Here is a 15,650-nt window from a genome sequence, read left to right as displayed (position 1 = left end):
GCACACAAAGCTTCTGCCTCCTCCAAATGGGCTTTGGGAATCAGAACATGCTTTGAGAGCAAACAGCATGTTATTTATAATAGTAATTTAAAGTATTTGAGTTAAATAATTTCATCCTGATACAGGCAACACTTTACTAAGTTTAGTCAATTCAGCTTCTACCCCCATTCTTTCAACTCACCTACCAGTTTGTCCTGGACATGAATGTGTCTGTTCTCCATTCCTTTGGACCTTATAAGAAGTCATTCTCTCATTTTTCCCAGACTTCTAACATTTAGTAGAAATATCCCCAATATCCTACATGCCCTGTCTGTCTTTATTTATGTATAAGAGCAATTAGAGTGTCCTGCTTATTAGGAATACCTTTTACCCACAAACAGGATTAAACTTGCAGTACTAGTTATGCTCATCCCTTTCCTCTGCCTCTAAGTAAATGTACTCTGATTTCGCATTTCTGTACTGCGATATATCCTACAGCAATATTCCTCCAATGCCCACTTTCCTTGCTAGGCACAAAATACAAGAGATTATCTGGGGAAAACTGTCAGGCTTTGTTGAATGCCCGTAGGGAAGAAGTGCCAACTACATTCTGCCATTGGCTAGGTTACACAATAGGCATGCCTTACAGCCTGTAACTAATATTTTTACAAATTCACAAGGGGAAGACTTAAGGTAAAATACCTCCTTCAGGGCATAAAAAGGCCTGCATGTAACCTCCTGCTCAGAACAGGTGAATTAAGAATGCAAAACCTTAGCTGCATTAGCAATTTGTGCGGGTTTTGTTTGGTTGTGGGTGGTTTGGTTTTTTTAATTTTCTTCTCTCATTATTATAAGACACCCCAGTCTGATCCCTTGTGACTTTTTCTCTGCTACTTCTCTGGTTTGGATTATGGCATGTTAATAAAATAAACCCAGAAATCTAAATCAGTCTTTGATTTATTTCATAGAATGCCAGCCCCCTCAAACAACCCCAAGCAAGCAAAAAAAAAAAAACCCCAACCCAAATTTCTATAAAGACTAATAACAAAAATTTCCCCTCTCAGTTGTTGATATAACATAAAATTAAGACATGAAAGTAAGATCAATAACTCATTTCCTTACGTAAACTTGGGAACAGCAACACAATCAAAGTTTATAAACAGTGCCAAGTCAATTTAGGTAAGCAACGTGTTTACAGAAGCACTGTTAAATAGCTTCTAAACCTTTCCATTCTAGTGCTGACTTTGTTCTTTAAATATTTTCATTTCATTTGTCCCAGGCAGGATAAGGTTTAGAGCACAGAGCCTGCCTGGACCAAATTATCCCACAAAGTTTAGACTCATTAGGAGCCATTATCAACAAATGTACAGTACCACAAAGGGATTTCTGTTGTCAGTAACTGAGGCAACATACATATCACCACCCCCAAGCCCCAAAGGCATATTCTTTGAACAAATTCTGAAATTCCCCTTCCCCCATAGAATAAAAAAAATCCTACACTTGTGCATAAGGTAGATGTTAACAGCACTGTCCAGATAAGAGAAACAGTTTTACATATGAAAGGTTTGATAGGCTTACATGCAATAGAAGACTGTTGGGTTACATCAGTACTAAACTGATATTTTTTAAGAATATTCCTTGCTACATTAAAAATAATTGCAAACTGCAGCAGCAGCAACGTAAGAATGTGCACTGAATTGGATTTTACCTTTACAGGCTGAAGACTGTCTCAGACAGAGAAACAAGTTGGGCAAAACTACTATAATTTAGAAATTTTTACCTGGAATGAACACATCCACCAGCATATATGTATCTGCCCACCTCAGAAGAGGGGTTAGTGATCTCTCTGCATGAACATGAGTGGACATGAGTGACAGAAAGTGAAGTTTAGGCACTTGTGTCCTCACTGCCATCATCACTACCCACTAAAACCATAATCTTTGCTTTGAATCACGGAACACAGAAAAGAAAACCTTTTCGTTTAACAGCATGCCATTTAAATCCTAGCTAAAAGATGCATTCAATATCAAACTTTGATATCATAATGCTGTAAATCTTCTTAGCTCATCTTCTCCTCGGGACCAAACAATTTCAGGCTGTTACCAACTTATCAAGTATCCTCTGTTCTTTCCTTCTCAAAATTATAAAACTGGAAGAGTAAAGTTACATAACTGTGACATTTCAAATAAACACCATCTGTGGACTTCTAAGTTAATTGGAACCTATGCATCTTCGATACTTAGTTCTCAGATTAGTCTCTCTGTGACTTCTAGAAAACTCAATGTTAGTGCCATTTCTATAAAACTAAAATAATGATAGCATAGGTGAACAAGTATAGGTGATCAAAATCCAACTCACCAACAGAAGTCTTGCTCAAAAAAAAAAAGCATACTCATTCATAATCCAATCCAGCATGTAAACTCAAAGTGTTTCTTTGAGAATATAAAGCAAGAATAAATTCAGCCCCCAAATTCAGAAGGTAACATCCAAATAAATTAAAAAATATAAATGAAATTAAATTTTTCCCAAATTCTGATGTCTTTCAGTGAGGCTTTCAGCCATGAAGTATGTAAGTATGTAAGTATACTTCAGTAAGTATGAAGAGGAGGAAACCCAGCAAATAAAAAAACAACAACACACACAAGTTAAGGTGGTCACATGCTCATGGCTATTTTTTGTTCAATTTCTTCTACATATGCAGGTGCCTGTAAAACTTCTACATGTTCAAATACTGAGGAAACTCTTCATTGCCCAAAAGTTCCACAAATAAACCAATTGAATCAACTAACTGTTTAGAGCAGCCATGTATTTTACTTTGCATTCTCACTCCAACTCTCCCTTGCTTTCCTCTGTTATAGACTAGAGACACAAAAAGAAAAAATTAGTACTTCAGAATGGCTGGGAACAGTTATTAGGAAATAAATCCTCTTGCAGCCCATCCTGTACACTATATACTAGCCTTTCCTTGTTGCCAAAAACATTAATTTCTAACTGATACCCATAATAAACAACAGAATTCACACCTTAAGGGAAGAACATCTCCTTCCTTTTGAAAAAAAGTAATATTTCAAAGATACTCTGAAGGAATCAGTCTGTGATATGCTTGCCCAAGTGAGCTGTCTAAAGTCATTATCAGTGGTGGAGGTGCACAAAGATCACGTCTTTCTTTCCAATATAGTATCACATGATATGGAAATGACAAAATGAAAAGAGCTCAGGCAGCAAAAAATCTACATGATGTGGAATTTCACTTAAGCTACTTGCAATCCTAACATCAAACCAAAAGTGGTCCTGTGGCTTAACAGATCAAGCAATACTTTGTTTATCCCACCATTATTTATGGTGACACCAAAACAGACAGATTATAGCTGTGGGTAAAGGTATACAATCTGCGCAGTTTATGTCCACAAGACATTTCCTTCAGTCAATTTCATAATATAAAGATTTCTTATTAATAGCAAGCTCTCATAGAGCAAACAATAGGTAGCACGATAAATTTGATTATTTAAACTTTTGCTTAGGTTCTGTCTTGATCTGCAGAGTCAATATACCTGAGTTTGAAGTAATCAGTCATCATGAATCTCCCAAATCATCAGTAGTATAGCAATACATTTCCTCAATTATGCGAGCTAAGGTAAGCACTGTGGATCCCACCTCCTACACTGTGTTGTGCTCAAAGATTTGTCTTTATCATTCAATCTTTTAGTAATCGAAGCTACCATACCAATTCAGAAAGAAATCTGTTTGTAACTTTTGCATTACAATGAACTTGCTGACATATTAGTGAGGACATTCTAACCTTGTGCAGAAACTAAACATTTAAGATTAAACAGGCCTTTTACAGTTGGGCTTCTGTTGACTGTCAACATGAAGACCAACTATGTACTTCTGCTTTACTGTTAAATACTTCTTTTCTTGCCTTTCTATTGTAAGTGGTCTTAAAGCACAGGCAGCTAGCTATTTAATGTGTTGTCACTAAATTATTTCACATGATGATCTGCTCAGCATCCACCAAACTGGAATGATATAATCATCTTAGACTGCATGGTAAAACTTTTTGTACAATATGAAATAAGTCACTTTTCACAAGCACATGGAACATGAATACTGATCCCCCAGATCCATTTTACCTGTTCTGCACCATGCTCATTGCCATCCAGTCTGAAGGGTAAACATTCTTTCCAATGAGATCTTTGAACATTATGAATGTTTCCATCAAGAAGTCCTAGAAGAACAAAATACAGTAAGTCTGTGACTGTGCAACACAGAGTTCAAGTGTTTCTGCTGCGATTGAAGAACTGAGATGGAGGGCTCCCCTTTGCTCCCAGTGAAGTCAATGGACAAATTCCTGGTGGCATCAGTAAGCCCAAGTTTGAAACTGAAGTACTGTAAAACAACAGTCTCAGATTCCAAATGAAAGCTAAAGTCATTACATTGGGCTCTTAAGAAAAGATAACTCACAAATGAATGGAAAAAGTTATTGTACTTTGAAGAAAAGCTGTTGAATTTTTTATTAATTAGCAAAATGCTATGCATAAAATGCATATGCTCGCTGTGCATAAAAAAATAATAGATTTGAAAAAGAAAGGATTTCTTAATTAGTCCATTCAGTCCAAATTTAGTATTTGAAATTAAAAATTGAAAGCACTGCCAGGAAGTTGTCAAACAAAACAAACGGTACTTATTTTCCTAGAAGTAATTAGATTAGAGATGATTGTACAATGAACTTGAAGATTAACACAATTATTTCAGGTCTATTTCATATATAGCACATATAGGCAGTTTTACCCTTACCTTTACCCTTGACTTCTGAGCAAGTCATCTAGAAGTCTGAAAAACTACCACACTGTCATTATCTATTACCAAGACCTCACAAGCAGGTCTCTGTGAAGTTTGTACTCTTTCTTGTCATGTTACATAGAGCACCAAGTGAAGAATAGATCTCCACAGCACTATTTGAAAACAAATCTTTGTCATCTTCACTGACATATACTTACAGTATGGAGAAAAAAAAAAAAAAAAAAAAAAAAAAAAGAAAGACAGCAAACCAATGCCTTTAAAAACAGCAAAACCCATTGAATATATTGATGTCTTTTTTTTTTTTTTCTTTTTTCTTTTCTTTCTCCTCTGCAAAACTTAAAGTAATTTAAGGATTACTAAAACTTCTAGGACCAAGTACCAAATCTGCCTGGAAGCTGAAATTATGTTAAAATATTGTTACATTCTCAAGTAAGCTAAAGCACATGAAGAATTGCAAAAGCTACCACTTTGACTTTAGTAAAGAAAGGAAAATGGACAAATCTTGACAGTTGAAAATATTACCTCCATAGACAAACTGTAGATGGTGCAATCAAAACCTTTGCCAATACCCAGACTTATTTCAGAGTTATATCAGGAATGTAAAAGGACAGACATAGGACTACTGAAACATTCAAGAATATTGGTCTAGAGACCACTGGTACAAGCTAGAATATACCACAAGTATCATAAAATGATGCCAGAAACAACTCTCATAAAAGGATGCACTGAAGCAATAAGGCATTTACTGCATTTAGCATACAACATTATTTGGACCAGGAATAGACTGAATAGTGAAAACGAAAAGTGGAAATTAATCACCACGTACAAAGTGGGGAGGGAAGGTTCAATTAGTTGAGGGTTGGTTTTGTTGTTGGGTTGGTTTTTTTCAGGGGGTATGTGCAGGTTTTTTTGTTTTGGTGGGGTTTTTTGTTGTGGGTTTTTTTCCCTCTCCTCAGAATATTGTAACATAGAGATCCCATTAATTATTATTGATTATTATATTATCACCTCAGCGCTAGGGTCAACAACAGAGACATTTATGTCTTTCCAAATTTCTGATTACAGTATTATTGTCGAAAGTCACTGTTACAAGACAGAAGCAACACAATGACATAGATGCAGAAAACATGCAGAAACAAACTGCACTCCAAGAAGAATAAGACAAGACACGCCAGAACAGTACCATGAATTTTCCACAAGAAATAAAATACTGCAAACTACTTATCATCTCCAGAATTATTTTGTACTCACCACTAGTTCTGAACTTGTCTGAAAAGTTTCAATGTAAACTGAATAATGCTGATTGGTCATCTGGTTTAAGATTGCCGTCATGCATGCCACAAAATGACTCTGAAAGAAAACCAGACAGAAATCAACATGTGTAGATTACTTAAAATATTGGATTGTATTCTTTCTAAAGTTGAAGTGCTCTGAATGACTAAGAAATCCTTTTACGTGAATAAACCTGAAATAACATTCAAGCTTTTGCAAGCTCAGATGAAAGAAACATGCCAAGGACAATCAAAAACTACCCTTAGCAAGGGGTAGACTCTGGTGAGAACGTTGCACAATTTATGAAACGCTGCGTGAAAACACACGTTGTGATAAGAAAACCATATATAAAGTACAACTCAGTATTACCTTGAGACTTCTAAAAGGCATGTGATGTTCTCTAGAATTCTTCCATTAGGAGTTCTTAGGAAGAAAATATACCAGCATCAAAATTGTCTAATCATTCTAGAAACACAGACCATCCACAGGAAGATATAGTGCAAGAAATTATTTTTTACATTCTGCACACATTTAATTAGCTATACAGAACTCTGTAAAACTTCTGTACAATAGTGTTACTTTCATCTCTCAAAACTTCTTTCGAACTTCCACAAAAGGAGATATTTTATGTTTTTCAATCCCTAAGTAAAAATACTGAAAGTTATAGAATTATTTATAATCCTAGGTTTTCACTGTAATTCACTGAAAGTGAAAAAGACATTTATCTCTCGAGTACTAACAGTGAGCTTAATGATTTGCAGTTTCCCTTTAAGACAGCGAAGAATCCTCCTTATTGCTGCTTTTTTAGTTTGCTGAAGTTATAATTGTTGTTTTAAACTTGAACCTGTTTTAAATACTTGGATTTTATTAAAATAAGAGACTATTAAGTACAGGAGCACGCAAAACAATTTTCTAGATTTACCTGGATCTTTTCATCCTAGTGGTTTAGAATAGATACAAGGGAGTCACCAGCCCCTCCGACCAGAATTTAATTTCCACCTGGTACTGAACAGGTTCTCTGTTTAACTCTGATTCACTTTACAGTTCTGTTACATCAGAACGGCAACTAAGGCACACGTTACCGAAGTATCAGCTGCAGTTTGTCATACCCAACCATTTTGTCTACCCCTTCGAGAAAGGCAGCCGCCTTTAACTTCAGGTTACGACCACTAGAGGTCTTTCACTTTCACATGTTAGCTGCTGTTCAGTTTGTACTGCCTTTTTTTTAATTTATTTATTCCTACGTGAGCAGACCCAGCACACTTCTTGCATATAAACAGTGAAAATTCCAATATAAAGGACCTATTATCCCTTCTTTTGGAGTCACATTAGTGCTAGTGAGAGGCTTGCCTACTTTTTAAGGCTAAGAAGACACATTTTCTGCAGGTAAATCGAAAGCTTTCAGGTAAGGAATCGTGTGTTCTCGGGTACTGATGCTCTTCTAAAAAGAAATGCTGGTTTTCCTGCTGTAGTAGTTTACTTTTACAGTTAGGGATCAGACGACTATTTTCTGTGATATTAAATGTATAGCTGAAAGTAATAATGAATTGAAAAGGATTCAGTAATGAAATTGTGTGGGGTTTTCTTCTGATGTCTTGATTTTGAAAAAAGGATTACTGAGAGAAGTTAGAGAATTGTACATGAAAAGCAGCTTGTATTTTTAGTAGTTAAACATTCACCACAGAATGCCTTTCTACACTCATGTTAGATAATCACTTCTTTAAATAAGCAGCATTCCTTCACAAGCACTGAAAAGATGTATTATGTTGCTTAAAGGCATACTTTCAGAAGGTTATCTCTTTTGTTGAAACCAACTTCTAAAATGTGTCTAGCTATATCTGTGATTACGGTACAGCATGAATGCCTATTCTTAGTAACTGTGTATGGTGATTTTAAAATGAACAGATGATATGCCTTGATTACCAAAGAGAGCCATAAGGAAAGAACAGATATTGCTGGTCAGTACCTCGCGCCAAACCTGTCAAATTCACATCAGTGGGACTGAATGATACAGAAAAAAGGTGACAGTAAAGCTGGTTTGCAACAAAAACTTCTTGCATCATTTCCATGTAACTGTAAAGCAGAGAAATACACAAATATTGTTTGATCTTTACTAATTTTCTTGCCAGCAGTCTCAACTATTAGAAATTAACTGCTAGCTTCTTTATAGGTTAAAAGCTTGCCCCTCCCTCCTGATCCCCAAATGCCAGCAATAAAGATTCACTTCTCAGATGCAGCCTCAGATCTTTGAAGTACTCATGCACTCTCAGCACTTCCATTCTCACTGGTGGAACTGAAGTGTGATATAGAACTATAAAGAGGTGTGATCAAATCTGCAAATAGCTCTATATATTCACTTAAATTCTCCTGTGCTGTTTAAGTACCTCTTACTAGAACGTGCAAAAAGCACACAAACTGCTTGAAAATACAGTAAGTTCTACAGAGGAGCGATCTATTACATTTTGCAGACTGCATGCTCACTAGATGAACAGAAAAAATTCAGATTCAAGCACTACCTACAAACACAACAGTCTAATGATTATGATTCAAAAATTCATTAAGTCAAGCATTGTATGTAGGGATTGAATAGTAGTATAGAAAAGGTTATGGCACAGAAGGTAAAGTTCTTCAGACAGAATCCTAAAAAGTCATTTAAGCTGTGCTTCTGCTTGTTAGGATTTATTCTGTAAATTACAGCAAAAAAGGTTGATTAGAACTAGGTCAACTGTATAAAAAAATAAATGTATCAAAGTAAACACGACTGATGAGATAATACTAATAGAAAAATGAACAGAAATAACTCTGAATACACTCACTACCGTGAAAAGATCTAATAAAAATATATATTTTACAACTTAAACACATTAGCTTCCATTTAAATATCAAAGAACCTTGGACAGAAACAGCACTGTGTTCTATTTTTTTAATTAAACAATTGGCTGAAAGACTTTTAAGTGATATGTAAATAAATAAGGAAATTGATAGTATGAACATTAGACATCTATTGGGAGCAAGAATACTAGTAAATAGGTAGTCAAATGAAAATGAGAGAGGGGAGAAAATGTCTCAGGAAACATTCGAACTCCCCGTCCACTTTAAAAAAGGGTAATTAATATGAAAAGAAAATGAACTATAATGTTGACTACCTTTAGTATAAACTCAGCAAAATAGTGGCAAAGAAATGCTGCTTTGATCGACTACCTATGAAATACGTCAAAAGGGATCATAGATGTATTCTGTAAAACAAATAGAGCTTTCTGAGGTCAAGCAGAAAGAATGCAGAATCTTTTCCACTGTTGTTAAAGTGCATATTAGCTGTGGGTGCAACATGTACAGGAAAAGAAACATCTGAAAAACATTAGGGTCATATGAGTAAGATGACAAACTTCAACACCTAGCAACTAAATCCCAGCATACTTTATAATAGCAGATGGTGACAGGTTGCCGTAGTAACTTCAGATAATACTAGCACCACAAGAATAAATAAAGCAAATGTGCTGGAAAAACAAACAGCATCAGAAATAACGTAGAATGCAGCTACACTGATTCTAATCTAGTAGAAGTATGTCAGTGGCTGTAGGGTGGGTAATCTTCATGCAAGTGTACTTCTGGAAGGACTAAGAAGGATATTTATTTCACTTAAGTAACATTTATCCTCATTAATAGAGTGCTTTACTAACATAGAGCCTTGAGTGTAAATACATAACCACATGTACGTCATTAAAAAGCAGAAAAATTAGAAACATGACTAATTCCTAATAATTCAAAGACTTCTGAAGACCAAAGATGATGTAGTTTCTATATCTCCATTTTAGCAGAATATTGGATGTCAGAAATTCTCATTTTACTTACCTTCACAATTAAGGTGACTCCTTTATATACCACCATCCTGACACTCTGTAGCCCTATATCCACTAACGATGGTTTACATTTGGTTAATGCACAGTTTTCTGTGTTGGGCAAAGAATCTTACCCAGAAGATCCAACATTTTTATGGTGTATGAAGTGATCGCACTACATAGATGAGATTTAATTCTGAACTCCCTTTCCTGTTAACCTAGAAGTTTCAAAACTCATCATACATTAGTGACAGTAAATATAAAGATGGTACACATAAAAAGAGTGACCAAGAATTTCTGCAGGCAACACTTTTTTTTTTTTCCCCCACCCCGCTGTTCAGAAAGAAGTGCAAAAATCTTTCTGGAGGAAGAAAATCAGAAATACTTTATCTTTAATGTAACTACAGAAAAGCTAACCCATCAACTCTTTCAATCTAATGTTAAAAATCATCAATATTTATGTTGTAGCACAAGCCCACAGTTGACAAAGCCTCCCAAAAAATGCCTTCACAGAATTATGGAGTCATCACACCTGTTTAGTGTCATGAGCTAAAGAGCAACACAATTACCAGAAAAGTATGGAAGGTGCTCAGTGACATCATGAAGAACCACAGTGGCTGAAGTCAGTTCCTCAGAAAACCACATTAAACCTTGAGAACCATGGCATATGTAGACGTTAGCACAAACATCTTTATCATAATATGCAAACACTAAACAATAGCTATCTGAAATGAAAAAATAAGCAGAATGCGAACTGCTAATGTAGTAGTTCTGTTTATTCTCCATAAAGAGATGTCACTGCCAACGCATGTGCTGTTCTGAAATGTACTGTTTCTATAGCTGTAAAAGTGCAAAAATGTAAACATTAGAATAGGCTGCTATGCAACAACCTAGAGTATTCATTGGATGTGTAGAGTGTGTCTGAAATGGAAAGTAGCTTCTAATCCACACAGACTCCTTGTAGCTTGCCAATGAGCACACCTTACTAAATTAATTTATAACAACAGATTCATGTACTCTTGGTAGGTCTGAGTTTTTAATTTTCTGTTTATATATTCCTATAGTTCATTGGTTCTGTCATCTTGTCTTTTAGCTGACTGAACAAAAGCTTAGGCATCCTGCTTCTACATCTTACCGACAGCTTTTGATTTCTGACTGAAAACACGCTATACTGTTTTAGCTTGTTCTACTGTTTTGTTTACATTCATATGATTTAGCCAAAAGGATATGCAACTATAAAAACAGCAGACTAGCAGATGGAAAAATATAGGACAATTTTATAACACAATTAAATTGTAATAGCAGCTGCTCTGTAAGATTTAAAGATATGTTACAAGGTAGACAATCAAGGCATTTTCAAAATTATTTCATTTAAGACTTTTTCAGACATAGATAAAAGCAGTAAGACAATGGCTTACGGTATGACATAAAACTAAGATGATTTTTTTGGAATATATCCTTTGCCATCAAATTTTATTTATTTTTACCTTTGTCTTGATTTACCAGCATATTCCAAAAACATTTTTCATTCTCTGCAGTGCTTTCCTGCTGTTGGGTTTTGGGTTTTCATTGGTTTTGCGCCATAAATCCAGTCCAGAATTTCTGCTACAGTCTCTAGCTAGGATAAGCACTCTACTGTAATTGATTTAACTTGTGCTTAAGTCTGTGCCCAAACACAGTTGTGTAATTTACTGTTTTTCCCACAATGTTAACATTGTGTTTATCATCAAGGTGTACATACAAATAAATCATGGATAATATTAGTTACAATGAAGTGAGAAGGCAATAATTTGGAATGAGCAATCATTGTTTGAAATCTGAACTAGATTGTCCAGAGCACAGTTACAAAAAAGACCACCAAAAAAAAAAAATGCAAAAAAAACCAACCACAAAAAAACCCAACTCCTTACTTAACCACTTCTGTCTGCACTATCAATATGAGCTCTGCTGTGTAAGACGAAATCTTCCATCCTTGCCTTCAGGGATGCAGGCAGCTTTGTGCTGCATCTCTTCCCTCCTCGTCTGCAATCCACTAATTGCTTCACCACAATTACTTTAGCTGGTTTCAGACTGGCCTCACAGGCCAGAAGAAACTTCCTGCACTGATACACAAGATATCTACTGAGAATCCCAGGTATCCCAGTGCTGTCAGGCCGCTTATTTCACTAATTACTTATTCAAAGTGCTATTTCATTTCCCTGTTGCCTCTAAACCAGATGGCTAGTCAAGTTGGCAAAGGATGGGTTATCCTGCCAAGGTCCCACTGCACTCGTTCCCCTGTTAAAGATTATGCCGTCAGTATCCCATGGAAACAACAAAAGCACACATATGAAATACAAGCGAAGAATAAGATTAAAAATATTATCCCTGGTTTATTTACTGTGGTAAAGCTTGGCCAGCTGTTTGCATTTAAAAAGGACTGGAAACCAAACTGGGAACTTCAAGTGATACCATGGCTGGGATGAGCTGGAGCTGTTCCCCTGCCCAGAGGTATAATATTTAACAGCAAAAAAACAACTCAGATGGGATTGCCAACTATATAGGACTACAAAGTAAAACATGCTAGCTGCAAGGGAGCTAGGTGAAAGAGTAAAGCGTAGAACTGAGCGATTTAAGTTCATTAAGGTGCAGCAACATCTCTTATTTCTAAGCTGTATATTTTAAAGTTACACATGTTGTGGAGATGGTTGTCTTGGATGCTGATTCACTTTCTTAAAACTGAACAGAGCCACCTCCTGTATTCCCAGAACTAAGCTACTCTAATTGATTTTGTTCCTTTTCAGCTGCACTCAATGAAGACAGAAAAATTAAATTAAACTTCAACTATATGATTAGAGATGAGACTAACACAATATATTTGTGAATGGTTAAAACAAAGCTTTATCATAATAAATCTGCTTAAAACTGCTGAAAGTCATATTGTTTCAGAAACTTCTCTTTTGCTTTTAAATTGATCTTACAAAGAATATAAATAATTTTCCAACAACTCGCATTCATTATACTAACAAATCTACCAGCTGGGTATGTTTAAGATTAATTAATAGCAATCTCTAGGGAATTCACCAATACATTTCATTATAAATGATGTAAGATTTTATCATTTCTTTTTGAACAATAGCACAGCTGCGCTTGAGCTTCCAAAAACACAATGGTTTTTGTTACCAGGCCATCAAAACCTCACCAAATCCAGAAGATATTAATGGAAAAACCTTTAACTCTGTTTAGTACCAGACATTCTTGTTGAGGAATAAATACTGGTGTTTCAAAGTATGTGCAATCCAGCAACGAAACCTTTGCAAATGCCAATATGAAGCCATCTTTTAGGCTAAGATTAAAATCACCAGTGCCTTACCTGGAGATAACCCATATGCTAGGTTGGAGCCTGCCTTTTTACTTAGGTGTAGTTAAGTAAGCCATAAGAGCAAAGTTGCTGAGAAACTAAAATTAAATGTATTTAAAATAACTATTCCTTTTTTAGCAGCTGAAACAACCAGATAAACTTTTACATGAGGAGTCTGATACTTTTCTTGACATTTGAAATGCACTAATGCCAAAAGTGCTTTTAATTTGGCCATTCCAGTTGTCATTTGTCCCCTTCCATGTTAAGGGCACTGTCTTGGTACTCTGGTAATTTGTTTAAATTTGTAAAAAGAACAATAAAACCAGGCTGGAAATTATAAGAATTAATAAGCTACTGTAGTATTTGTAGTTTCTTTCAAAGAATAAAAATTCTTTTTACCTCCATATTTTATTGTTTAAGATTGTTTTACCTACTGTTCTTGCTGGTTGAAGGCTAACTATGGTCTAATTCTGGTCTGTTGAAGTGGTGAAAAGTAAACAAAACTCATACTCAGCATACCCTGGAAATACACAGAGAATAAAGCCAGGAGAACTCTTGGTGCTTTCCTCTAAATCAAACTCTCACGCTCAGCCTGTCTTAAAAAACAAGTTAATTTGTAACTAATTCATCAGGAAATTACACAAAATAGATTTTTCTAGGATCTAAATGATGAATATATGAGGGGGCACCAAAAAATCCCAGAATATCCTGAACCTTTCACATGGATCCTCAAGATTCTGTTAACACACCGGTTGAAACAAATGGAGATGCAGAGATAACTGCCCTGAAGCTCCCCTATCAACTCCGTTGTTTACCAACACTACCCTGGCAAAGGGACTCTCCCTACAGTAATGTTGCCCTCTGCTTTTTCACAGCTGCAGTAGGGGAAAAGAGAAGAAATGAAATAGATTTAAGCATGTGTGTACACAGAAGCTCCAATATATATAGGAATTTACCCACAGAGTTTAAGAAGAATTCATACTACATCAACAGAAATTATGTAGAAGGCATCCAGTATGGATAAATGGGGACTTCACCATCAAGGAAGGAAGGTGTACTGACACAAATCTTGGTTACCATAACACAGCATGCATATGACCACTTCATATAATTTTCTAACTATGTAAGTCTGATACAGGATAAAATGCTATACGGTTTTTAAACCAGCTAGGCTATGGAAAGGTGTTACGTGAACTCCTACATGTTCTGTCCAGTTGCTACTCTGCCGCAGATGAAAGCGGGGAGGGACAAAGTGAACAGAAATCATATTTTCATTTTAAAGTAAAACCAAAGGAGTAACCATTGAAACAGTTTTATATCTGAAATATGAAAAATATTACAGTTATACCCAATTGGAGTTTATATTAGGTTTTTAATAGTTACATAATAGTGTGCTCCGCTTTCAAACATGAAAAAAAATCTTGGAGTGTGGTCAGCAGAGTAACTAGATAAAAAAGCAAGTTCATAAAAAAAATAAAATTCTAAGACAGAGCTTTTCATATTGAATCTTGGGTAAGTTGATTAATATAGAAAGCACAGGGAATACTCAGTAAAAGAAGAAACATGGGGACGCATGTATAAACATGCAGGGATAAAACTTCAAAAATTATAGAATGACCTGCTAGTGGGTATTCTGCAAACTACTGCCAAATAAGCATCCCTCTTAGCTGTGGCTCATTAAGGAGTACCACTTCTCAGATGTCCCAGTTGACAGTTTCAGTTATAATATCACAAGGAATCCAGAAACTGTGATAATATACATCGCCTGCACCAATAGTTTGTGCACATGCTCATCTCTTTTGGGCAGACTGTGTCATACTAATACATTACACCTCAGCTTTGGCAGAATTTGGAATACTTTTAATAATTCTTTGCACCAGCCCAACAAGAGCTGAATTTATTATGTTCTTACTAGGAAACAAGGATGATATAACTAAATCAGGGAATATTTTAGCTCTTGGTTTTACTTAATTTTTTTTTTTTCCTTTAAAATGAGGAAAAGAGAAGCCAGTCATAAGCTTGTAAAAAGCAAGGTCATTAGTACAGGAGATGAACAATCACATTATACAGTTAAGGGTAAATACGTAACCATACATGTACAATACACTTTTGTAGAAACACAGGACAGAAAATATGTAACATTCACTGTGTTTCAAAGCTACCAGTTAATAAAGAAAACTGATGAGAATTTGAACAGGTTAGATATATATATTATACACAAACACTTCATTTAACAAATGGTTGGAGGTTATTTTGAAATAGATTACTTGTTTTGACTGCAGTGTTTAGGGAACTAGCTTAGTTTGTATGTGCTCTGAAGAGTTCTGAAACTATCTGCTTGGGAAGCTTCTCAATTTGATGGCTAAACCTGCTTTCTGAAGCTGGGGCAGCAATCTTGCCAACGAAGAGAAGAACACATG

At 35.5% G+C, this 15,650-nt stretch overlaps 2 protein-coding genes across 3 annotated transcripts in view; one reads left to right on the top strand and one right to left on the bottom strand.

Annotated features, from left to right (window-relative positions):
* Positions 1 to 15,650, bottom strand: part of DOCK2 (dedicator of cytokinesis 2) — a 197,882-nt gene that overhangs the window by 71,646 nt on the left and 110,586 nt on the right. For both annotated transcript variants that reach the window (XM_040604553.1, XM_040604555.1), the window contains exons 28-29: positions 6,031 to 6,129; positions 4,110 to 4,204 (exon numbers count right to left, since the gene is read on the bottom strand). In XM_040604553.1, the coding sequence (XP_040460487.1) occupies positions 4,110 to 4,204; positions 6,031 to 6,129 (194 nt within the window). The remainder of the gene's footprint in view (positions 1 to 4,109; positions 4,205 to 6,030; positions 6,130 to 15,650) is intronic.
* The window catches only part of INSYN2B (inhibitory synaptic factor family member 2B), a 40,893-nt gene continuing 32,547 nt past the window's right edge, over positions 7,305 to 15,650 (top strand). The window contains exon 1 of the mRNA XM_040604556.1: positions 7,305 to 7,456. The gene's annotated coding sequence lies outside the window, so the exon portion shown is untranslated. The remainder of the gene's footprint in view (positions 7,457 to 15,650) is intronic.

The sequence above is a fragment of the Falco naumanni genome, chromosome 8 (assembly GCF_017639655.2).
Source record: "Falco naumanni isolate bFalNau1 chromosome 8, bFalNau1.pat, whole genome shotgun sequence".
Lineage (NCBI taxonomy): Eukaryota > Metazoa > Chordata > Aves > Falconiformes > Falconidae > Falco > Falco naumanni.
This window is presented reverse-complemented; position numbering and strand designations above follow the sequence as displayed.